Below are 25,815 nucleotides of genomic sequence, written 5' to 3' on the forward strand. Positions count from 1 at the left end.
TCAGGGACAAAACAGGTGATTGTCTTTATGCACCTAGGATTTATAAAAGAAGGGAAAGTTAACAGTAGAACAAATTTAAAAGCTGTGTATGTAAATGCATGAAGCTTTCGAATTAACATTAATGAGTTAATAGCTCAAATGGAAACAAAAGGTATGATTTGGTAGTGAATATTGAAACGTGGTTACAAGGAGACCGGGTCTGGGAATTGAATATCTAAGGGGTACTTGGCATTTCGGAGGAATAGACCAAAGGGAAAATGAGGTGACGTAGCTTTGCTGGTGAAGGAAGGGATCACTGCTGGAATGAGAAATGATGTGAGTACGTCAGATCAAGGTGTGGAATCAGTCTGGGTAGAAATAAGAAACAGCAAAGGGAAGAAGTACTTGGTAGGGAAAATATTGGTCCCCAAACAGTGGTTCCTCAGTGAAACACTGTATAAACCAGGAAATATTAGAGGCTTGCAAGAGAAATGTGGCAATAATCATGGGTGACTTTAACATGCACATAGATTGGAAGAATCAAACTGGCAAGGGTAGCCTGGAGGCAGAGTTCATTGAATGCATGAGCAATTGTTTCTTGGAGCAGTATGTTGTGGAACCAACCAGGGAGCCGACTACTCTGGATTTGGTATTGTGTAATGTGGGGAAATTAATTGATGGTATCATAGTTAAGGATCCTTCTGGGGAGTAGTGGCCACAGTATGATAGAATTCAGAGATAATAGGAACTGCTGATGCTGGAGAATCCAAGATAACAAAGTGTGAAGCTGGATGAACACAGGCCAAGCAGCATCCCAGGAGCACAAAAGCTGATGTTTCAGGCATAGACCCTTCTTCAGAGAATCTAGGCCCGAAACGTCAGCTTTTGTGCTCCTGTGATAGAATTCAGTTTGGGGGTGAAAAAGTGCAGCCCCACAGTGGTGTTTTACATTTAAACAAAGGCATGAGGGCAGATTTGGCCTGAGTAGATTGGGCAGGAAGGCTAAAATATAAGATAGCAGACAAGCGGTGACGGTTGTTTAAGGAGCTATTCAATTCCTCACAACTAAAATATATCCCAATGCGGAAGAAAGATGGTAAGTGGATTAAAAAAAAAATCCATAGCTAAACAAGGCAGTCGAGGACAATATAAAGTCAAAAACTAAGGTAAAGTGTGTTGCAAAGGCCAGTGGTGGGCAGGAGGATGGGGAAACTTTCAAACATAAGGGGATACTAAAAAATTAATAAAAAGCACTGAGTTAAATTACAAAAGAAAGCTAGCACAAAATATCAAAAGGATAGAAAAAGCTTCCAGAGGTGTATCAAAGGGAAGAGAGTTGCTAAGGTTGATGTTGGTCCCTTCGAAAATGAAACTGGAGAGTTGATAGTGGGGAACACAAATGGCAGGGGTATTAAATCAATACTTTGCCTCAGTTTTCACATTGGAGGACAATTATACCATTCCTATCGGAGCGGGCATGTCAGAGGCGACAGAAAGGGTAGAACTTAGAACAATCGACATTGGTAGGGTAAAGGTACTCGGCAAACTGTTAGGATTGAGGGCAGGCAAGTGTCTCAGCTTGACAGCCTACATCCTAGGGTATTAAAGGAAGTGGTGGTAGAGATAGTGGATCCACTGGTTACAATATTCCATAGTTGTCTGGACACTGGAAAGGTTCCAGTGGATTGGAAAAATGCTAAAGTAATGCCCTTGTTCAAAAAGGGAGGGAGGCAATATAGAACATAGAACATTACAGCACAGTATGGGCCCTTCAGCCCTCGATGTTGTGCCGACCTGTCGTACCGATCTGAAGCCCATCTAACCTACACTATTCCGTGTACGTCCATATGCTTATCCAATGACGACTTAAATGTGCCTAAAGTTGGCGAATCTACTACCGTTGCAGGCAAAGCGTTCCATTCCCTTACTACTCTGAGTAAAGAAACTACCTCTGACATCTGTCCTATATCTTTCACCCCTCAATTTAGAGCTATGCCCCCTCGTGCTTGCCATCACCATCCTCAGAAAAAGGCTCTCCTTATCCACCCCATCTAAACCTCTGATTATTTTATATGTTTCAATTAAGTCACCTCTCAACCTTCTTCTCTGTCATGAAAACAGCCTCAAGTCCCTCAGCCTTTCCTCGTAAGACCTTCCCTCCATACCAGGCAACATCCTAGTAAATCTCCTCTGCACCCTTTCCAAAGCTTCCATATCCTTCTTATAATGCAGTGACCAGAACTGTACACAATACTCGAAGTGCGGCTGCATCAGAGTTTTGTACAGCTGCAGCATAACCTCTTGGTTCCAGAATTCGATCCCTCTATTAATTAAAGCTAAAACACTGTATGTCGTCTTAACAGCCCTGTCAACCTGGGTGGCAACTTTCAAGGATCTGTGTACATGGACACTGAGATCTCTCTGATCATCTATACTGCTAAGAATCTTACCATTAGCCCAGTACTTTGCCCTCCGGAGACTCCTACCAAAGTGCATCACCTCACACTTGTCTGCATTAAACTCCATTTGCCACCTCTCAGCCCAGCTCTGCAGCTTATCTATGTCTTTGCAACCTACAGCATCCCTCGTCACTATCCACAACTCCAATGACCTTAGTGTCGTCTGTAAATTTACTAACCCATCCTTCTACGCCCTCATCCAGGTCATTTATAAAAATGAGAAACAGCAGTGGACCCAACACCGACCCTTGCAGTACACCACTAGTAACTGGTCTCCAGGATGAACATTTCCCATCAACTACCACCCTCTGTCTTCTTTCAGCAAGCCAATTTCCGATCCAAACTGCTATACCTCCCACAATCCCATTCCTTCGCATTTTGTACAATAGTCTATTGTGGGGAACCTTATCGAAAGCCTTGCTGAAATCCATATACACCACATCAACCGGTTTACTCTCATCTACCTGTTTGGTCACCTTCTCAAAGAACTCAATAAGGTTTGTGAGACACGACCTTCCCTTCACAAAACCGTGCTGACTATCCCGAATCAATTTATTGTTTTCTAGATTATAAATCCTATCCCTTAGAACCTTTTCCAACACTTTACCAACAACTGAGGTAAGGCTCACTGGTCTATAATTACCAGGGTTGTCTCTACTCCCCTTCTTGAACAGGGGAACCATATTTGCTATCCTCCAGTCATCTGGCACTATTCCTGTAGACAATGACGAGTTAAAGATCAATGCCAAAGGTTCGGCAATCTCCTCCCTGGCTTCCCAGAGAATCCTAGGATAAATCCCATCCGGCCCAGGGGACTTACCTATCTTCACCCTCTGTAGGATTTCTAATACCTCTTCCTTGTGAACCTCAATCCCACCTCATCTAGTAGCCTGTATCTCAGTATTCTCCTCGACAACATTGTCGTTTTCTAGAGTGAATACTGTTGAAAAATATTCATTTAGCGCTTCCCCTATCTCATCTGACTCCACACACAACTTCCCTCTATTATCCTTGATTGGGCCTAATCTTACTTTCATCATTCTTTTATTCCTTAAATACCTATAGAAAGCCTTAGGGTTTACCCTGATCCTATCCGCCAACAACTTCTCATGTCTCCTCTTGGCTCTTCTGAGCTCTCTCTTTAGGTCTTTCCTGGCTACCTCGTGGCCCTCAAGCGCCCTAACTGAGCCTTCACATCTCATCCTAACATAAGCCGCCTTCCTGCTCTTGACCAGAGATTCCACTTCCTTCGTAAACCACGACTCCCGTGCTCTACAGATTCTTCCCTGCCTGACAGGTACATACTTATCTGGGACACACAGGAGCTTTTCCTTGAATAAGCTCCACATTTCTAATGTGCTCATCCCCTGCAGTTTCCTTCCCCATCCTATGCTCCCTAAATCTTGCCTAATCTCATCGTAATTGCCTTTCCCCCCGCTATAACTCTTGCCCAGTGGTATATACCTATCCCTTTCCGTCACTAAAGTAAACATAACAGAATTGTGATCGCTATCACCAAAGTGCTCACCTACTTCCAAATCTAACACATTGGCCAGGCTCATTACCCAGCGACAAATCTAATGTGGCTTCGCCCTTTGTTGGCCTATCTACATACTGTGTCAGGAAGCCCTCCTGCACACACTGGACAAAAACTGACCCATGTATAGTAGTCGAACTATGGTGTTCCCAGTCAGTATTTGGAAAGTTGAAGTCTCCCATGACAACTACCCTGTCTCTCTCACTCCTATCGAGAATCATCTTTGCTATCCTTTCCTCTACATCTCTGGAACTATTTGGAGGCTTATAGAAAACTCCCAACAGGGTGACCTCTCCTTTCCTGTTTCTAACCTTAGCCCATACTACCTCAGTTGACGAGTCCCCAAACATCCTTTCTACAACTGTAATACTGTCCTTGACCAACAATGCCACACCTCCCCCCCCCTCTTTTACCATCTTCTCTGTTCTTACTGAAACATCTAAATCCTGGAACCTGCAACAACCATTCCTGTCCCTGCTCTATCCATGTATCCGAAATGGCCACAACATCGAAGTCCCAGGTACCAACCCATGCTGCAAGTTCAGCCACCTTATTCCGGATGCTCGTGGCATTGATGTAAACACACTTCAAACCAACATCTTGCTTGCCGGTGCCATCTTGCGTCCCTGAAACTGTATTTTGGACCACCCTACTCTCAACCTTTTCTATAGTCGAACTACAATTTTGGTTCCCATCCCCCTGCTGAATTAGTTTAAACCCACCCAAATAGCCTTAGCAAATTCCCCCCCCCCCCCCCCCCCCAGGAGATCAGTACCCCTCTGGTTCAGGGGAAGACCATCTTGCTTGTAGAGGTCCCACCCACCCCTGAAAGAGCCCCAATTATCCAAGAATCCAAAACCCTCCCTCCTGCACCATCCCTGTAGCCACGTGTTCAACTCCTCTCTCTCCCTATTCCTCGCCTCACTAGCATGTGGCATGGGCAACAAACCAGAGACAACAACTCTGTTCGTCCGAGCTCTCAGCTTCCATCCTAGCTCCCTGAATTTCTGCCTTAAATCCCCATCTCTCTTCCTACCTATGTTGTTGGTGCCAATGTGGACCACGACTTGGGGCTGCTCCCCGTCCCCCTTATGGATCGCAAAAACACGATCAGAGACATCATGCACCCTGGCACCGGGGAGGCAACACACCAACCGTGAGTCTCTCTTGTCCCCACAAAACCTCCTATCTGTCCCCCTAACTATGGAGTCCCCAGTGACTAATGCTCTGCTCCTCTTCCCCCTTCCCTTCTGAGCAGCAGGGACAGACTCTGTGCCAGAGACCTGTGCCTCACTGCTTTCCCCTGGTAAGTCGTCCCCCCCAAACAGTATCCGAAACAGTATACTTATTGTTGAGGGGAATGGCCACGGGATCCCTGCACTTCCTGCCGGTTCCCTTTCCGTCCCTTGACCGTAACCCATCTGCCTTTTGCTTGTACCTGAGGAGTGACTACTTCATGTAACTCCTCTCAATAACTCCCTCTGCCTCCCAAATGATCCGAAGTTCATCCAGCTCCAGCTCCAGTTCCCTAACGCAGTTTAAGGACCTGGAGTTGGGTGCACTTCCCGCAGATGTAGTCAGCAGGGACACTAGTGGTGACCCTTACCTCCCACATTCTGCAGGAGGAGCATTCAACTGCCCTGACCTCCGTTCCCATTATTCTAAATTCCCAAGACTTAAAAAATAAAGAATAAAAAATAAACTTGTTACGTTACCAATCAGGCACACAGAATCTTTTTTTTGGTTAGAGGAGGAGGATGGGTGGGAGACACTACCCGGGTAGTGTTTCGGGTAACGCAACCAACACAAATATATTACCTCACTCACTCACCAGTCCCGTGTCCGCTCCTGCTCAGTGCACCTCCGCCTATTCACGAGGTAAGCTTTTTAAAGATTCAAAAACAGTGACTCACCGGCATCCCGACAGGCTCCTGGTCCAAGCTCCCGCTCGCGCTGCTGGTCATCTAGAAATGGGAAATATATGGGAAATTATAGACCAGTTAACATCTGTTGTTGGCAAAGTGTTAGAATCAGTTATCAAGGAAGCAATAGCTGGATATTTGGTAAGTCAAAACATTATCCATCAGAGTCAGCATGTTTGTATGAAGGCTGAGTCATGTTTGACTCATTTGCCAGACTTCTTTAAAGGTGTAACAAGCAAAGTGGATAATGGGATTCCTGTTGATGTAATATATCTGGACTTCTGGAAGGCATTTGATAAGGTGTTGCACAAAAGGTTAATTCACCAGATTGGATCATACGGGATTACGGGTAATTAATTAGCTTGGACAGGTGACTGGCTGATGGACAGAATTAGGATAAATGTTTTTCTTCCTGAATGGCAAGAAGTAACTATTAATGAGGTGCCACAGGGCTCGGTCCTTGGACCTCAGCTATTTACAATCGATGTTAACGATTTCTAAACAGGGATAGAAGGCTTCATCACCAAATTTGCGGATGACCCAAAAATAGGCAGGACGGTAAATTGCAATGAGGAAATAAGAACCTTATAGATAGATATAGATAGGTTAGGAGACTGCCAAAATGTGGAAGATGGAGTTTAACATGGATAAGTGTGAGGTCGTGCGTTGTGGTCGGAAAAATGGGAAGGTAATCTACTGTCTACATTGGGAGAGACTTTGAGGAGCTCCAGTGCAGAGGAATCTGGGTGTACTCGTTCATAAGTCACACAAAACTGGAATGCAGGTACAGCAGATAATAACATGGATAGAATGTTGGCTTTTATAGCTAAAAGAAAAGAATATAAAGTTAAGGAAGTATTGTTGCAACAATAGTAGGCATTGGTGAAATTGCATCTGGAGTATTGTGCACAGTTTTGGCCCCCTTATTTGAAGAAATATGTACTGGCATTGGACGCAGTTCAGAGGAGGTTCACTAGATTGACCCCAGAGGTGAGGGGTTTGTTACATGAAGAGAGCTTGGACACTTCAGGCCTATACTCTTTGGAATTCAGAAGAATGAGGCGAGATCAAATTGAGGTATTCAAGATGATAAAAGATATAGATAAAATAGACGTGGAGTGGCTGCTTCCCTTTTGTGGGGCATTCTCGAATGAGAGGCCATAGTCTTAGGATAAGGGGTAGAAAATTTGAAACAGAATTGAGGAGAAACTACTGCTCCCATAGGGTGGTGAATCTATGGAATTCACTACCCTATAGTGCAGTGGATGCTGGTTTAGTGAGTAAATTTAAGGAGGAGTTAATCAGGTTTTTAATTGGTAATGGGTTGAAGAGTTATTGGGAGAAGGTAAGAAAATGGGGATGAGGAATATGTCAACCATGATCGAATCGCGGAGCAGACTTTGGGCCAATTGGCCTAATTCTGGCCCACTTTCTTATGGACCTATGAAGCCAAGAGCTCAAATTAGTCATCTTGGATTGGGAAACTACATTAAAAGGTATGGCCTGAGATAGGCAATATTTAAAGTAATGATGCAAAGGTTACAACAGCAATACATTGATTTAATGGACAAAACCCAGAAAAGGAAGTGTTCAATTTGTGGTAAACAAAAGAATTTAACAAATAGATTAATGGAAAAGTAAGTTGCTAAAACTGGTAACCTGAAGATTGGGACTAATTTAGAATTGTACAAGGAAGAATCAAAAGGAAAAATGAGAATATACGATTAACCTCGTGAGAACCATAAAAATGCACTGCAATATAGGTATATTACAATGGAGAAGATTAGCCAAAACACGCACAAGCCCATTGCAAGCAGAGTTAGGAGAATTTACAATGGGGATTAAGAAAGTGGCAGAGAAACTAAATGATGACTTTGGGCAGAATCTTCCCAGCCTCTGAACATTGCGGGCAATGTAAGAAATTGGGAGAATAGGGTTAGGATGGCCTTCAAGATGCTTCCTGACAGAGCCCAAAATTCCCATTTTTTTCAAACCAACTGTTGATCAGCGGGTTGAGATTCTTACTAGTGATTAGCAGAAGGCCTATTTGCACGTTTCATCATGCATTAACATCTTCATTGCAACAACATCTTGCCTTAGAGTTGCAGTTTCCTATTCTCCTACCAGCCAGATTGAAACTAGATGGTGACGGTTCCTGACGTAGCAGCCAGAGAGATGTCCTGGTGATTCCAGCTCCACTACTTGTTTCTTTGGCCCTCCATAATCACCACCATCTCAGAATTCCAACATGTGCAGTATTTTGCTCTCACAGAATGTTAACATATTTATTGTAAGTAATTAAGGAGACAAATGGAATTTTGGCCTTTATTGCTCAGGGTTTGGAGTTTAAAAAGCAGGGAAGCTACGTCACAAGTGGGGCACAGTATACAATTTTTACTCTGTTGTTAAGGAAAAGAGAAACTGACATTGGAGGCATGGAAGTGTTGAGTTATCCAGAATGACTAAACAGTTTAGAATTTTTCACCTCCATCCGAGGCCCAAGACAAAGACAAACTTTTCATATTTGACAGGGGTTCACCTGCATGTCCTCCAACCTGGACTGCATGTCCATCGCTCCTGATGTGGGCTCCTCTACATTGGTGAAACCAAGCGTAGACTCAGTGACTGCTTTGTGGAGCACTGCATTCTGTATGCTGTAATCAACAACACCTCCCCAGCCTCCCCTCTTCTCCCTCTTTATTTCCCAGCTCCCTTCCCCATCCCCAGTCCAGACTAAGTGTCTAGGCCCAAAACGTCAACTCTCCTCTTCTAATGCAGCCTGATCTGCTGTGTTCCTCCAGCTCCACACGACACTGACTGACTCCAGCATTTGCAGTTCTTGCTGCCTCTTAGGACTTTATTAATTAGAGCTTAGAGGAATGAGGGTGACCTTAATGAAAATACAGCACTCTGAGGGGGCTTTAGCAGGCAGATATTAAGATGTTTCCAATAGTAGGGGGAATCTTGAATTAGGGATCATTATTACAGAATAAGGGGACTCTCACTTAAAACTGAAATGCAAAGGAATTTCTTCCAGAAGGTAGAGAATTGCTGGAATTTTCCACCCTGAGGGTTGTAGAGGGTAAGTCACTGAAAGTATTTAAAGAAGATTTAGAATTTTGAAATATTGAGAAGTTGAGGACTGTGCAGACCTACTCAAAGGAGTTGAGGTCTGGTGCAGATAATTCATATTTGAATGTCAGGGCAGCTTTGAGAGGAAAAATGACCTACTCCGATTGCCAAGTTGCAATATACTAAAAATATTCAGACATTGGTGCAGAAAAATAATGTTCAAATACAAAACCAGTCATGATCTCACTGAATGGCTGAGCAGGCTTGAAAGCTGAATGGCCCACTTTATTCCTGTTTTCCAGTGTTCATCTGAAGAAAATTGCCTCCTTTTCCAGCCATCTCTAGATTAATAGCCTCGTGATGATACTGCTACCAAGCAGCAGTGTTTTTTCTACACTTTTGATTTGAGGATGCAACTAAAATAAGTCCCCATTGTTCCAGAGGACCGTACAACTGCTCTCTCTTATTAGAGAGGAATGACTGACAGTGGTTTAACTTCAGGCATTGGGAGAGGTTGAAAAGGAGCGTTCTTATGGTAACCTCAGCCAATATGGGATTTAAACCCAGGATTCAATGTGTGATTTGTTAGAATCGCTCTGCATCAAGAACCAGTCATCCAGCCAAATGAGCTATCTGACCACTTCTCAGTTGTAGAAAAAACACTGAGTTCTAAATATGCAGATCCCACATTATAACAATATGAATTTACACCTTGTCTCTATCTGTGACAGTAGAAGTACAAAATGTTTCTCTTAAAACTCCTAGTTGAAAGCTTGGAATTTTGAAAGGACCACCTCAATCACTAAGAGTTTTCTCCTTTTTACCCTATCTGACGACTTATAATAATTCTTCTTTGTAATTGCCATATTTTATAATTTGGTATGGTAAGCAAGCTTGACTATCATTCTGCTCTGAGAATGTGTCAGTTTGTGAAGTAGTATCCATGCTCATTAAATAAAGTTTCTTGAATTTCTTTGCACTTGGATCTATATTTTGGAAATTGAGATAAAATGTATGCTTGTAATTGGTGTTAAAAATAACAGGTAGATCATTGCATTATGGTTGTTGATACAAGGGATGGTGTGGTTTGGGGGTTCCCAAGCTACAGTTGGTGCCACCCAGTAGGGCCACAATCTCTGAGGCAGCAGTGGTGGCTGCGAGCCTCGCTAAGGCCTACGAGGCCCCTCTTGTCTGTGGATGTGACTTAATCCAACAAACTGAAGTTCAATCACTGACACAGACGGAACCTACAAAAAGAGACTATCTTAATTGTTTGCACACCTAATTCTGCTAATCTCTCTGACTAGCACTGTGTATGAAACATTAAAATGCTCACAGCAGAACACAGTTGTATCACAGCTGTAATGGCAGAATAGCAGGAGAGTTCCAATCCCGACTGTGATTTCATTCCCCACCCCCACTGAATTGGGGCTTTCCTGTTGAGTCATCTTGCTGTGTATTTCTGTTTGATAAATAAATCTTCTGTTTTCAACTTTTCTTTTAAAGTCAGTTTAAGATACTTTGGGTCACACTGAAGTTTTTTTGCATAGCACTATCACAACCAGTGCAATGTTTTAAATTTGTACATACAGAATTGCCTTCACACTAGTTTCATGTCTTCTGTGGATTCTGTCCCCTGTTGACTACTTGAGCGAATAGAACCACCCACCCCCACCCGCACGTGTGCACACAAACATGCATGCATGCATGCACTCATGCATACATACAGAGAACAAAGAAAATTACAGTACAGGAACAGGCCCTTTGGCCCTACAAACCTGCACTGACATGCTGCCCATCACGACTAAAACCCCCTACCCTTCTGGGGACCATATCCCTCTATTCCCATCCTAGTCTTGTATTTGTCAAAATGCCCTTTAAAAATCACTCTAGTATCTACTACCTCCTCTGGCAGCGAGTTCCAGGCACCTACCACCCTCTGCGTAAAAAAAAAACTTGCCTCATACATTGCCTTTAAACCTTGCCCGATATATGCATACACATGCACATACACAACACATATATACATAAGCACAAAATGATGTTTCTATTGATGGTACCTTCAAAAATTCACTTTGTTGTGAAGCTTCAGTTCTTTATTTTCTCTGACCGTAATAAATTTTGAATTTGATAATTCTAACGATAACAACAACCTCAGCCACAGTGATGCTGAATTGCAAGTTCTGTACTTCAGTTTTCCTGGTCAGAATTTAAGCAACTACAACACATATTTTACATTTCATTCAATGTTGAGTGCAATCTGCTTCAGTCTTTGTGCACATCTCAAAGTATTGTGTTCAGTTGCCTTTTGTTAAGCAAGAAAATGAAGCACATATTCTTAGATTCTCCACATCCTGTTTTTCACCTGGGACCTCTTTTTCTACCAAGTTGTGGTTTCAATGTTTACAGCTATGTATTATGCTTAAGAAGATTATGTGCAGTTTTTCCTTCTGTTCAGAATACCTTTGATGCTTTCATTGCAGTCATCAGCTCAATAAAGGTTTCCAGGTTGAAAACAGCCACTTCCCAAATCTTTTGATGTCATTCATACAAACATTATACCACAAACATTTCTTCACTGATTCTTTCGGGTAACAGAAGCACCTCATTGGACAAAATCATTTTAGCACAAATAGCACATTATCAAGATGAGGCTACTACTGAAGCAAATTTTAACATCTGGCACACTGTCTTTGACCCTGTTGCCTATTATCAGGTCACATGATTCCTTGTAGCTCTCTGCTAATCACAGCCAACTTACCCTATTTATCCTTAAACTCCACTTTATTTTTTAGCCAATTCTCTATGCATGTTCTTATACAATCTAAAATTCTGTGTTTGTTTTGTATATTAACCTTGTTTTAGCACTTATCAAATACCTATGGGAAATGCACACATACTTGTCTACTAGTTCTCCTTTATTTGTACCCTAGCTACATGCTAAAAATATCTAATACATTGTCAAACATGGTTTCTTTTTCATAAAACCGCGATAACCTGTTGTTGTACAGCTCGATGACTGTAGTTGTAATGGTTTACTTGGTGCACCCATAAGAAATCCCCAAGAATGGATTCCAGCATTTTCCCAATGACAGCCATACTAAAACTGCTGTAATTTCTTCCTTTCTGTATTCCTCCTTTAAATGCCTGCGTTACTTTTGCTAACTTCCAGTCTGCTTGGGACCCTTTCAGAATGTAGGGAATTTTGGGAAATTATTGCAAATGCATCCAGTCTCTGCAGCTACCACTTGTAGAAACTTGGGATGTGGGCCTTTGGGAATTTTCTGTAAATTGGTCCTTGGAGTATGGGGAGGCTGAGTGGCTTGACACCTCATATTATTTGAACTTCTCTCATTTAGAATGATTAATGTAATGCTTTATTTGCAGCAACTTATGGTGGTGGGTGAGGTCATATAATCCCATCTTGGGGTTTTGTGTAAATGGGGTGTTCAGACAGTCAACTTCAACATGAGGTTTGCTGAAATATTGTCAAATGTAATAAATGCAATGCAAATGAATTTAAAATAAAGTAAGTTAATAAACTGCTTAACATTTTTTAAAAAAGTTTAAAAGTATCTTTAAATGTGTTGGATTCTTATTGTACATCATATCACTGAAGTGCAATTTCTTCGGAATATACACTTCAAGTAAAACTTATCCCAGTTAGATGAGTATTAGAGGGAAAGAGATTTAATTTTAGATGCTGCTGCAGTCTTTGAGACTGTTGAAACTTCAAATTAAAGAAGGAAAGTCAATGCGAATTAGATAGGATAAAGACTACATTTTTTTTACATTTTTGCACTGTGAACTGGAAATGCGGATGATGGATACTGCCATTATAAGCAGGGCCAATGTAAGGAATTGTTTACATCTTTATAAAATAAGTGAAGCTTAACAGGCATGTTAGAGCATGTTACTTTTTGGGGATCATTGATTTCAGACAAATTAGTGCCATCTGTTAATGGGTTCAGGGGATCTCAGCGTATATACAAAGCTCTGTTTGGTTTGGTTGTAAGTTAACACAAGCCCTATAAGGGAAATCAAAACAGAAGCACAAAGTAATCACCAGGAGCTAGCTGCATCAGTATCACTCACTTTCTGCCTCCTTTTTCTCTATGTTTATTCTGTCCAATTTGCTGACGGACAGCAGGGTAAGTACAATGGGCTATGGTGGAAGAAAGAATTCTTAAACTCGAAGGAAAGGGAGGGGTCCTGGGCCTCACCAATCAGCCAGTGAATTAAAGATAGATCATCACTTTGATGAAATTGTTATCATTGAAGATTTGAGAGGATTGTGAAAACAAGGCAGCCAGTTTTTTGGTACAGATCTATTTCCCTCATCTCTTTGCTTTCTTCACTCTTAATACATGTCAGTGGGGAGTATTTAAAAGGAAAGATTTATATGGTATAGTTATAGATCAGGTATTCATTTTTATTTTCTTAAACTGCTGGTTAAGAAACTAAATTGGACACATTTTTGGTAGTTTAATCACATTTACATGTTTTTGGTGGCTGGAAACAGTGGAGCTTGATATCAGTGCACACTGCCAAGCGAATCACATTAATAGACTTCACAAAATTGACACATAGCCAGGCTAATATTACGGTTTAGGTTTCTGGACAGGAGCTAAATAAAGTCAATAGGGAGAGGTGAATTTCCATAAAATATATGAACCATAGAGCTAAAAGTAGAATTTCTGGATGAAGGATTTTTTTGGTCCAGTTTATTCTTAATTATCTGTGATGCCTTATATATTTCCTTTTCTCTGGAATGAGGCGAGGAATGTAAAAATGTAAAATTTGTCAGGTTTTTACTATAACACTGATTTGAAGGAGTTGCCCATTTGATTCAGGAAATGACAATGTGGGTAAAGTGTGGCATTCCTGCTGCATAGTTCTAACCACAATATTCTCCTTGTGTGTGGTTTGTTAAACCATTATCTAAATTTAGTCAACTAATTCTACTTTATAGTATATGGAAAAAGTTGCCAAATATAAAGTATTGTTTATTTAGCATTTGTCTGCTGTACTCTATCCTGTGGCACCTAATGTAATTTGGAGACAAAATGGATTATGCTAGTTAAAAATGTACTTGAACACAGTGTCAAGGGTGATGAGGCTTCATTGTTTAAGGCACTTAATTTCCTAATTGCAAATGATAAATAACACCTGGTTGAGAAGACTGAACATCAGTGTAAAGGACTACTGTATCACTGTGCTGATTGCTAATGTTCTTGCTCTCATCTTTGTTTAATCTTATTTTTGAGAAGTCACATCAAAATGATAGTTTGACTGGTGAGGTTTCATCCAGGCCTTTACCCTATTGCAGGAAATGTGGTTTAAATTGAACAGGTACAAAAGCCAAGTTTTGTACATCCTTTGCATAATATGTGTAGCATATCCGTATGGGTGAAGACCCATTAATGGCAAGCAATGCACTTTCTCATAATTGCATTATTTGAATTGATGCTTCCATCCATTGACCTTGAGAAAATGTTACACCTAAGGAAAGCTTTGAATAGCTTTAGTTCATTGGTTGTCCTTTATGTTCAGATATTAGTCTTTTGAGAATAGAGTAATGGGACATATTCTTTGGAATATGAGTTTTGAATTCACAATTGGAATTCCCGTGATAACGGTTTACCTGCATGTAGTTTGTCTGTGTAACCTGACAGAGGGGGTACGTTCTGAAAACTTGTGATTTCAAGTAAACCTGTTGGACTGTAACCTGGTGCCATCTGATTTGGTGACCTTGTTCACCATTATGATGTTTGCATCAGACATTATTAGAAATGATGCGAATCACTTGTTTTTCTCCCTGCATACAGTGCAGTGATTTTTCTGTGAATTCCTGGGGGTGAATGCGGTGCCTGATTGTGCTGCTGGATTATTTCAAATCATGGGCATGCTAACTTACATTTCTCCCTTACTGAATTATGTCAAATATTGCTCTGCATATGGGTGAATCACTATCTTCCTGGCAAGTATTCTTTTCCTGGCAGTCTTATTCCGCTGTGGTAAAGAATGAAATTCTTTGAACTTGATGTCTTGTGGAGAAATTGGTGCTGTACTGTGAGTCAGTGGAAATGAAACTAAATCTTGCACAACTCCATTGACAGCATCAAGGCCAAAACTAAAAACAATGTGCAACTTCCCTCATCCTATTTTTACTGGAATATAGCATTTTAGATTAAGCAGCTTGAGGTCTTAGTTGACAAAAGGAGGAGGAGAGGGGACCTAATTGAGGTATACAAGATAATGAGAGGCATAGATAGAGTTGATAGCCAGAGACTATTTCCCAGGGCAGAAATGGCTAGCACGAGGGGTCATAGTTTTAAGCTGGTTGGAGGAAAGTATAGAGGGGATGTCAGAGGCGGGTTCTTTACACAGAGTTCTGAGAGCATGGAATGCGTTGCCAGCAGCAGTTTTGGAAGCAAGGTCATTGGGGTCATTTAAGAGACTGCTGGACATGCGTATGGTCACAGAAATTTGAGGGTGCATACATGAGGATCAATGGTCGGCACAACATTGTGGGCTGAAGGGCCTGTTCTGTGTTGTACTGTTCTATGTTCTATAACTAAGATCTTGTTTATATTGCAAAATACAGTTGTGCTAAGCAAAGGACCACCATTGTTGTCAGACTGACAAAGTAATAAACTAAACAAATTTATGCTTCAGCTGTGGCAAGTGGAATTAAAAGCTTCAGCACAGTTAGCTGGGAATGAATATATTCTTGAAAGTCAGAGTGTAAAATTTCCAGTATAACATTTTATTTAATTTTCTGATTTCCATTTGTAATAGAGTTGGATATTTTAAATATAATCCACAGTTGTAAGAATTCCTACAACTTTATAATTTAAAGGCAGTAAGAGGAAGCACTCCTGATTTTCCTAGTTTTAAAATAAATGACCCAGAGATTTGATGATGCTAAAATTTTTGTTTCAAGTTGATTTTATACTGTGTATGTTACCTTACTTAGCTGCACCCTATTGTGTAAGCAAGCCTTATCCTGAGAACATAGTGAGCCAACAAGTGGCAGTCTGTCATTCTGCCATGGGATATGAGAGCTCATTTCAAGAAAGTAGCTGCAAAGATGAATTTGCTGTCTGGGGCTCCATTTCAAAGCAAAGTACTGTGTATATGGAGAACAACTATTCACTGAAAACAAGTGAGAAGATGAGCATGAGAATGGTCACTGCATCTGAATACAAGGGCATCTTGATTTGGAGAAAATGCAACCTTGCATTTTGTATAAGCAACATCCACAAAATATCCCAAAAGTGCTTTCTTTTGCATTCATTTGAAGCACAGTCACGCTTCTGTAGTAAAGCATGGTTTCTTCAAACAACTGAAGAAGGTCATTGTCTAGTTATAAATTCAAATCAGCTGCTATAATACTTCAGTGATATCCGACCATGAGTAAATTTTCTGTTCCCTACAGTGTGAAATACACGTTTTATATTTATAATATCTGGGTAAATGATAGCAAGAGCTAAAAATCCATATGTTTTAATTTTTTTCCATCAAGTGATAGCGATCCTTTTCTAGTCACACACACATCTGTGGAGTCTTTCTAAATTGAAGTGCTAAGTTTTCAGTTCAGGAAAATGAAAAAAGGCAATATTAATTTTGCCATCTACACTATATTAATTATTGATTTTCCTCTTGTTTTCAAACAGGGAAAAGTTCACCTGGAAGTAAAACTTAATGAACTAATAACAGAGACAGGATCAGTTTGTCAGCAACTGGTAGTACGGTGAGTACAGAATTGATAGAAGAATAATTATATTAGTTTAGAGCAAAGAACACTTCAAACCTGACCATCTAATCTTACCACTGCCTAATAATGTACTGCATGGAATCAGAGTGAGTTACAGCACAAATTCAAACCAGCTTTGGGAAGGGGAAGCACAAATCCAGCCTTTGGTGTGAATGTCTATATAGATGTTGGTGCAGCTGTTTATGTATGTACTGGGAATTTTAAAAATGATTGGGAGATCTTTAACTGTTGTATTTTGATACCTTCTGAGCATTCCTTGCGTTTTGTTTTTCCCTCTTATTCATTAAGCGGATGAGGGCATTGCTGGCCAGGCAGCATTTATTGCCCATCCCTAATTGCCCAGAGGGCAGTTAGGAGCCAACCACGTTGCTGTGGATCTGGAGTGAAATGTAGGCCAGACCAGGTAAGGATGGAAGTTGCCTTCCCTAAAGGACATTAGTATACCAGATGGGTTTTTTCAATAATTGACAATGGATTCACCGTCATCACTAGATTCTTAATTTCGGATATTTATTGGATTCAAATTCCACCATCTGTCATGGCAGGATTCGAACCTGCGTCTCTGGATTAACAGTCCAGCAGTAATAACACTAGGCCGACGCCTCATTGTGAATGAGGTTTACTGAAAAACTCAGTCATAGAAGTGGTATAGAGCAGAAGGAGGCTACTGAGGGATTTGGGCCAAATGCTGGCAAATGGGACTAGGTCAGATTAGGATATCTGCTTGGCATGGACTGAAGGCTCTGTTTTCCTGCTGTTTGACTCTGACTGTTCTGCCCATCATGTCTGATTTAATTGTTGTGACTTTTTGTGTCACCTCTAGGGCTTTTGAAGTCATGCTATTCTTGTTTAAACTTTTTTTTAATTCATCTATTTATTTGTGGGGTGTGGGCACTGCTGGCTAGGCCAGCATTTCATGCCCAACTCTTGGTTGCCCTTGAAGGTGGTGGTGAGCAGCCTTCTTGAACCGCTGCAGTCCTCCTGCTGTGGGTTGACCCACAATGCCATTAGGGAGGGAGATCCTGGATTTTGACCCAGGGACAGTGAACGAACAGCAATATATTTCTAAGTAGGGTGTTGAGTGACTTGGAGGGGAACTTGGAGGTGGTGGTGTTCCTTTATGTCTCCTGCCCTCGATGGAAGTGATTGTGGGTTTGGAAGGTGCTACCTGAGAATCTTTCATGAATTTCTGCAGTGCATCGTATAGCTAGTACACACTGCTGCTAATGAGCATAGATGGTGGAGGGAGTGAATGCTTGTGAATGTAGCGCCAATCAAGCGGGCTGCTTTGTCCTGGATGGTGTCAAGCTTCTTGAGTGTTGTTGGGGCTGCACTCATCCAGGCAAGTGGGGAGTAGTTAATCAGATTCTTGACTTGTGCCTTGTGGATGGTGGACAGGCTTTGAGGATTCAGGAGGTGAGTTACTCGCCACAGTATTCCCAGCTTCTGACCTGCTCTTGTAGCCACTGTGTTTATGTGGTGAGTCCAGTTGAGTTTCTGGTCAGTGATGATCCCCAGGATGTTGATAGTGGGACATTCAGTGGTAACACCATTGAGTGGTAAGGGACAGTGATTAGATTGTCTCTTATTGGTGATAGTCATAGTCTGGCATTTGTGTGGCACAAATGTCACTTGTCAGCCCCAGCCTGGATATTGTCCAGATCCTGTTGCATTTAAACGTGGACTGCTTCAGTATCTGAGGAGTCATGAATGATACTTCACATTGTGCAGTCAGCCATCAACGAACATCCCCACATCCTACCTTATGATGGAGGGAAGGTCATTGATGAAGCAGTTGAAGATGGTTGGGCTGACGACACTACCCTGAGGAACTCCTGCAGAGATGCCCTGAAGCTGAGATGATTGACATCCCACAACCACAACCATCTTCCTATGTGTCAGGTATGACTTTCTCCACCAGAGTTTGCTCGCTGATGCCCACCGATTCCAGTTTTGCTAGGGCTCCTTAATGCCACACTCTGTTGAGTGCAGCCTCGATGTCAAGGGCCAAGGCTGAAACGAGGCCAGGAGCTGAGTGGCCCTGGCAGAACCCAAACTGGGCGTCACTTTCAATAAGACGCACTCCATTAGTTTCCTTAATATTACAATCTCTACTTTTCATGTAGTTTTTTCCAGTTGGATAGGTTAATCTTAAATTGAGGACACCTCAGTGGGGACCACCAAAGTGAGATGCAATAGAAGTGCACTTTTGATTATCAGGTACACCATATTATTTCACCTTCCCCTGAAGCAAAATAGTTTCCTTTCACAGCATACACAGTGGAGATTTTTTTGCTACATGATAACAGTAACTACTGTTCAAAAGACTTTATTAACCATAAAGCACTTTGGGGAGTCTTGGGATGGTGATTGCCTATCTGTCACAGATGAAATTCGTACCTGTTGTGCTCTACAACTTTTCAACTGGGGATTGAAATTGAAGATTTGAGGCAGAACGTGAAACTGACGGCAAAATTCAGGAAATTTCACTGCGGCAGTCACATCAATAATGTTGTAAACGAAATAATGCTGTGCAAATTTGCAAATCTCAAATGCCGGTTTGATAAATATAGCAATTTGTCTTCAGACTCTTTTGAAGTAGCCAGTATTCAAAAAGTGCATACTGAACTTATAATTTTTGCAAGCCAATAGCCTTACGGTCCTTTTGAAGCACATTATTTATTGATTTTTTTTATTGTCAAGTGTACCAAAGTATAGTGAAAAGGTTTGTTTACAAGCAGTGCAGGCAGATGAAAGTAAGCAAGGACGTAGAGGTCAAAAAGACTTGCGCAAAAGCATACAGATTGTATTGCACAGGGTGTGCGCTAGGCAAAATCAACATTGGCCAGATCAGCATGATTTGAGGCTAGAAAGTCCATCAGTCTAATATTGGCCGGAAAGAAGGTCTTCCTGCACCTGCTTTGCCTGTGTTCAAGCATAATATCTTTTGCTGTGCGGAAGAGGTTTTAGGAGGTCATTACCAGGGTGCGTTAGGTTTTTGATGTTGGCAGCCTTTCTGTGGCAACGAGACGTGTAAACAGGATCCATGGATAGAAGGTTGACTTCTGTGATGGTCTGAGCTTTGTACACCACCTTGTGTAGTTTCTTATGGTCCTGGGCAGAACAGTTACCATACCAGGCCGATTTGCACCCAGACAGTATGCTTTCAGTGGTGCATCTGTAGAAGTTGGTGAGCAGTCTTATGGGCATTCCAAATTTCCTGTGTCACCTGGGGGAGAAGAGGTGTTGCTGTGCCACCTTGGCCATTGCATCCACATGGAAGTCCAGGACAGGTTGTTGGCTATCGTCACTCTTCATCCTGTCAATCTCCGTTCCATTGATGTGGGTAAGGGATAACAGTGGATAACAGTGATTAGATTGTCTCTTATTGGTGATGGTTATGTGTGGCACAAATGCCGCTTGTCACTTGTCAGCCCAAACCTGGATATTGTCCAGATCCCATTGCATTTAAACGTGGACTGCTTCAGTGTCTGAGGAGTCATGAATGATACTGAACATTGTGCAATCAGCCATGAACGAACATCCCCACATCCTACCTTATAATGGAGGGAAGGTGATTGATGAAGCAGTTGAAGATGGTTGGGCTGATGACACTAGCTTGAGGAACTCCTGCAGAGATGCCCTGAAGCTGAGATGATTGACCTCCCACAACCATGACCATCTTCCTGTCCTGGACTTCCATGTGGATGCAGTGGCCAAGGTGGCACAACAACACCTCTTCTCCCCCAGGTGACACAGGAAATTTGGAATGCCCATAAGATTACTCACCAACTTCTACAGATGCACCACTGAAAGCATACTGTCTGGGTGCAACTCATATTCTGCTTGGGAACCCTGCAGCCCAATGGTATCACCGTGGACTTCACAAGCTTCAAAACCTCCCCTTACCTCATCCCAAAACCAGCCCAGTTCTTCCCCTCCCCCCTCTGCATCCCAAAACCAGCCCAGCCTGTCTCTGCTTCCCTAACGTGTTCTTCCTCTCACCCATCCCTTCCTCCCACCTCAAGCTGCACCTCCATTTCCTACCTACCACCTCATCCCGCCTCCTTGACCTGTCCATCTTCCCTGGACTGACCTACCCCTTCCTACCTCCCCACCTATACTCTCCTCTCTACCTATCTTGTTTTCTCTCCATCTTCAGTTCGCCTCCCCCTCTCTCCCTATTTATGCCATTTCCCTCTCCCCATCCCCTTCTCTGATGAAGGGTCTAGGCCCGAAACGTCAGCTTTTGTGCTCCTGAGATGCTGCTGGGCCTGCTGTGTTCATCCAGCTCCACACTTCGTTATCTTGGGAACTGCAGATGCTGGAGAATCCATTATCACCATCTTCCTATGTGTCAGGTATGACTCTCACCACCGGAGAGTTTGCCCCCGATACCCATCGATTCCAGTTTTGCTAGGGCTCCTCCTTTCTTTCTGAAGTTAACAATCAGTTCATAGTTTGCTGATGTTGAGGGAGATGTTATTTTCATTGCAGCATGTCACCGAGCCCTCTATCTCCCTTCTGTATTTTGACTCATCGTTAGAGATCCATTCCACTATGACGGTGTCGTCAGCAAACTTGTAGATGGCGTTTGTTCAGAATCTGACACACAGTTGTGAGCGTGCACGGAGTACAGTAGTGGGCTGAGGACACATCCTTGCAGGCCTCCAGTGTTGAGTGTTATTGTGGAGGAGGTGCAGTTACCTATCCTCATTGATTGCGGCCTGTGGATCAGATAGGGGAGGATTTAATTGCAGAATTGGAGCCTCCAAGCTCCTGGAATTTTGAGATCAGCCCATAGGGGATAGTGGTGTTGACTACAGCTGTGCCTTCAATGAGCAGGAGTCTGAGATAGGTGCCTTTGTTGTCCAGATGTTCCAGGGATGAGTGGAGGGCTAGGGATATGGTATCCACTCTGGGCATTAATGCAAACCTTTCTTCCCAGGACATGGAAATTATGGTGTACACATCACTATACAACCTGTTTCAATTCCTGTTAGAAAGGAAGTAGTCTAGTCTTGCTTTCTCACCCCGGATAGAATAAGCTATTTTTGTCACCAAGACTTAAATGATTAGAGTGCCTTGTAACAGGATCATAGTGGTTGTGTTCGTAATTTTGAGTAATATAGATGCCCATTCAAGCACAGTGTTTTTCAACTGATCTACAATGTTTCAGTGATATTATAACTTGTTATTGTTGGGTTGGATAGCATGACCTCACTTAACATGTTGCTGTTTCTTAAAATCTTTAATATTAGGCAGTTTCCACGTTCAAAAGCAGTCTATGGTCAAGAAGAAGTTAAGAGGTGCGATAGAGAATTACAGATGAGAATTAATAATGTCCTTGGCTCATCTGACCAAATGCATGTTACTATTTTAAGCCTTTTTTTTGGCCTGTTCCTCAAAGACTGGGCTTCTGTAGTCCTCTGTGGTAGAGTATTAGCAAGTTCACAAATCTGAGTCAAGGAAGGTCTCCATATCTCCGATAAAAACAAAATTTGGTGATGCTGAAGATCAGAAACAAATACAGAATGCTGAAGAAAGCAGGTTTGGCAGCAACTGTGAAGATAGAAATAGTGTTAACATTTCAAGTACAATAGGACTGTTTAGAACTACTGGTACCATCTAATCATGCTCCTGTATAATTAAAGCAGGATTTCACTGCCCCATACACTCATTCTCTGCCAATGAAAGTTAATATTCCATTAGCCTTCCTGTTAGCTTGCTGCTTGCGTGTATTAACCTTCAGTGACTTATTGACAAAGATAACCAAGTTCCTTTGCACTTCTACACTTCCAAATAAAACAAATAAATTGAACCAAACGTTTTCCAATCTCTTAACCATTTCAGAAGTACTCTGCACACTGTTTCTTCAACCAAAGTGCATAACTGCACATTTTTCTATATTATATTTTAGCTGTCATATTCTTGCCCATGCACACAGCCTGCCCTAAGCCTCCCGAAGCTCTTTTACACCCTCCTCACAACACATTCACGCTACCAAATTTGCGGAGGATACAAAGCTAATATTAAATTTGGCCCTCACCTCCCAATAATTGCACACATTGTAAACCTTATTGTAGAACTTTACACCCAATTGAGATTAATAAATTGGCATGAACAAGATGATGTGTATGTTTGAGCTTAATAGTTCAGGAGTCAAAATTCAAGTTTTTTACCCATGCATCTCTGACACAGTCTGAAGATTTGTTGGCTCCTGGCTGTGTGCTCACTTCCAAATAAGTTTGCATTTGTGCAGTCAGAAACATATTGATTTTTAAAGTAATGCAGGCTCTATGGTGCACTGTCAAGATTTGCTTTTGTACATGATCAAAATTATTTACTTTTCATAAACTGTTTTGCTGAATTTGTCAAGGACTACATGTGTGAGCATTGAGATAGGCAAGAAGGGGTAAGATAAAGGAACCTTGGATGACGAGAGCGGGGGAGCTTCTCGTCAAAAGGAAGAAGGTAGCTTACATAAGGTGGAGGAAGCTAGGGTCAAGCTCAGTTCTAGAGGATTACAAGTAGGCGAGGAAGGAGCTCAAAAATGGTCTGAGGAGAGCCAGGAGGGGGCACGAGAAAGGCTTGGCAGAACGAATTAGGGAGAACACAAAGGCGTTTTACACTTCTGTGAGGAATAAGAGAATGGACAAAAAAAGAGTAGGGCCGATCAGGGATAGCATAGGGAACTTGTGTGTGGAGTCTGAGGAGGTAGGGGAAGCCCTAAATGAGTTTTTTGCTTCTGTCTTTACGAAAGAAACGAACTTTGTAGTGAATGAAACCTTTGAAGAGCAGGTGTGCATCCTGGAATGGTTAGAGATAGAGGAAGCTGATGTGCTGAAAATTTTGTCAAACATTAAGATTGACAAGTCGCCAGGCCTGGACCCGATTTGTCCTCGGTTGCTTTGGGAAACGAGAAATGCAATTGCTTTGCCACTCGCGAAGATCTTTGCATCCTCGCTGTCCACTGGAGTCGTACCTGAGGACTGGAGAGAGGCAAATGTAATTCCTCTCTTCAAGAAAGGAAATAGGGAAATCCCCGGCAATTACAGACCAGTAAGTCTTACGCCTGTCGTCTGCAAGGTGTCAGAAAGGATTCTGAGGGATAGGATTTATGACCATCTGGAAGAGCATGGCTTGATTAAATGCAGTCAACACGGCTTTGTGAGAGGCAGGTCATGCCTCACAAACCTTATCGAGTTCTTTGAGGATGTGACTAGAAAAGTTGATGAGGGTCGAGCTGTGGATGTGGTGAAAATGGACTTCAGCAAGGCATTTGATAAGGTTCCCTATGGTGGGCTCATTCAGAAGGTCAGGAGGAATGGGATACAGGGGAACTTAACTGACTGGATACAGAATTGGCTGGCCAACAGAAGACAGTGAGTGGTAGTAGAAGGAAAATATTCTGCCCGGAAGTCAGTGGTGAGTGGTGTTCCACAGGGCTCTGTCCTTGGGCCTCTACTGTTTGTAATTTTTATTAATGACTTGGATGAGGGGATTGAAGGATGGGTCACCAAGTTTGCAGATGACACGAAGGTTGGAGGTGTCGTTGACAGTGTAGAGGGCTGTTGTAGGCTGCAGCGGGACATTGACAGGATGCAGAGATGGGCTGAGAGGTGGCAGATGGAGTTCAACCTGGATAAATGCAAGGTGATGCATTTTGGAAGGTCGAATTTGAAAGCTGAGTACAGGATTAAGGATAGGATTCTTGGCAGCGTGGAGGAACAGAGGGATCTTGGTGTGCAGATACATAGATCCCTTAAAATGGCCACCCAAGTGGACAGGGTTGTTAAGAAAGCATATGGTGTTTTGTCTTTCATTAACAGGGGGATTGAGTTTAAGAGTCGTGAGATCTTGTTGCAGCTCTCTAAAACTTTGGTTAGACTGCACTTGGAATACTGTGTCCAGTTCTGGTCGCCCTATTATAGGAAAGATGTGGATGCTTTGGAGAGGGTTCAGAGGAAGTTTACCAGGATGCTGCCTGGACTGGAGGGCTTATCTTATGAAGAGAGGTTGACTGAGCTCGGACTTTTTTCATTGGAGAAAAGGAGGAGGAGAGGGTACCTAATTGAGGTATACAAGATAATGAGAGGCATAGATAGAGTTGATAGCCAGAGACTATTTCCCAGGGCAGAAATGGCTAGCACGAGGGGTCATAGTTTTAAGCTGGTTGGTGGAAAGTATAGAGGGGATGTCAGAGGCGGGTTCTTTACACAGAGAGTTGTGAGAGCATGGAATGCGTTGCCAGCAGCAGTTGTGGAAGCAAGGTCATTGGGGATATTGAAGAGACTGCTGTACATGCATATGGTCACAGAAATTTGAGGGTGCATGCATGAGGATCAATGGTCAGCACAACATTGTGGGCTGAAGGGCCTGTTCTATGTTCTATGTTCTATGAGCCTAAACATAGATTAGATATGTGGAAAGAAATTTTACAAAAAGGTGAATACTGTGTTTTTGTTTTTAAAAATTCAATTTCGTCCTTTCCTCTAAAAACCATATTTTTAAAATGCTGACAGCTGTATCCTCTTGTGTTATGCAAGTAAAGTATCTTGTAATGTGTGCTCTAAACTGCCTAAATTTTCTGTTATATCTGTTTTCATTTCCCATGATGTCAGTTATTCTTTTGGTCTTTTGCATTTTTCTGTAGCCAAAACAGTATTCCACAGTGTGCATCCATGTAAGTAAATAATTTAACTAACCTTTATAGATGTGTCAGCTGATCATAGAATGACATTATTATGGTGCAAAACGAAGTTTTCGGTCTATCATACCTGCCCTGGCTCTTCAAACAAATGTGGTGACCTAGTGCCAATCTCCTGCTTTGCCCGGAAGCCTTTGCACCTTATTGTCTTTCAGTGTTTTTCCGATCAAAGTGCATCACCTAACATTTCTCTGTGTGCCAGTTACAGGCTTGTTGGATTTGACCTGCTTTTTGTGTACAGTACATACCTGGGCAATTTGTCACATTGACGGGTAAATGCTAATGTTGTAACTGGACTGGAAGACCTTGGCCAGGGGAGCAGCAATTTCTGGAGCACAAGGCTTCAGTGCTACAAT

At 42.1% G+C, this 25,815-nt stretch overlaps 1 protein-coding gene across 4 annotated transcripts in view; it reads left to right on the plus strand.

The window, feature by feature from the left end:
• The window catches only part of rasa2 (RAS p21 protein activator 2), a 189,509-nt gene that overhangs the window by 85,208 nt on the left and 78,486 nt on the right, over positions 1-25,815 (plus strand). For 2 of the 4 annotated variants that reach the window (XM_048541904.2, XM_048541906.2), the window contains 2 exons: positions 16,649-16,725; positions 25,406-25,435. In XM_048541904.2, coding sequence (XP_048397861.1) covers positions 16,649-16,725; positions 25,406-25,435 — 107 coding nt within the window. The remainder of the gene's footprint in view (positions 1-16,648; positions 16,726-25,405; positions 25,436-25,815) is intronic. The other 2 variants (XM_048541905.2, XM_048541907.2) reach the window with 1 other exon arrangement.

This window comes from Stegostoma tigrinum, chromosome 14 (assembly GCF_030684315.1).
Source record: "Stegostoma tigrinum isolate sSteTig4 chromosome 14, sSteTig4.hap1, whole genome shotgun sequence".
Classification (NCBI taxonomy): domain Eukaryota; kingdom Metazoa; phylum Chordata; class Chondrichthyes; order Orectolobiformes; family Stegostomatidae; genus Stegostoma; species Stegostoma tigrinum.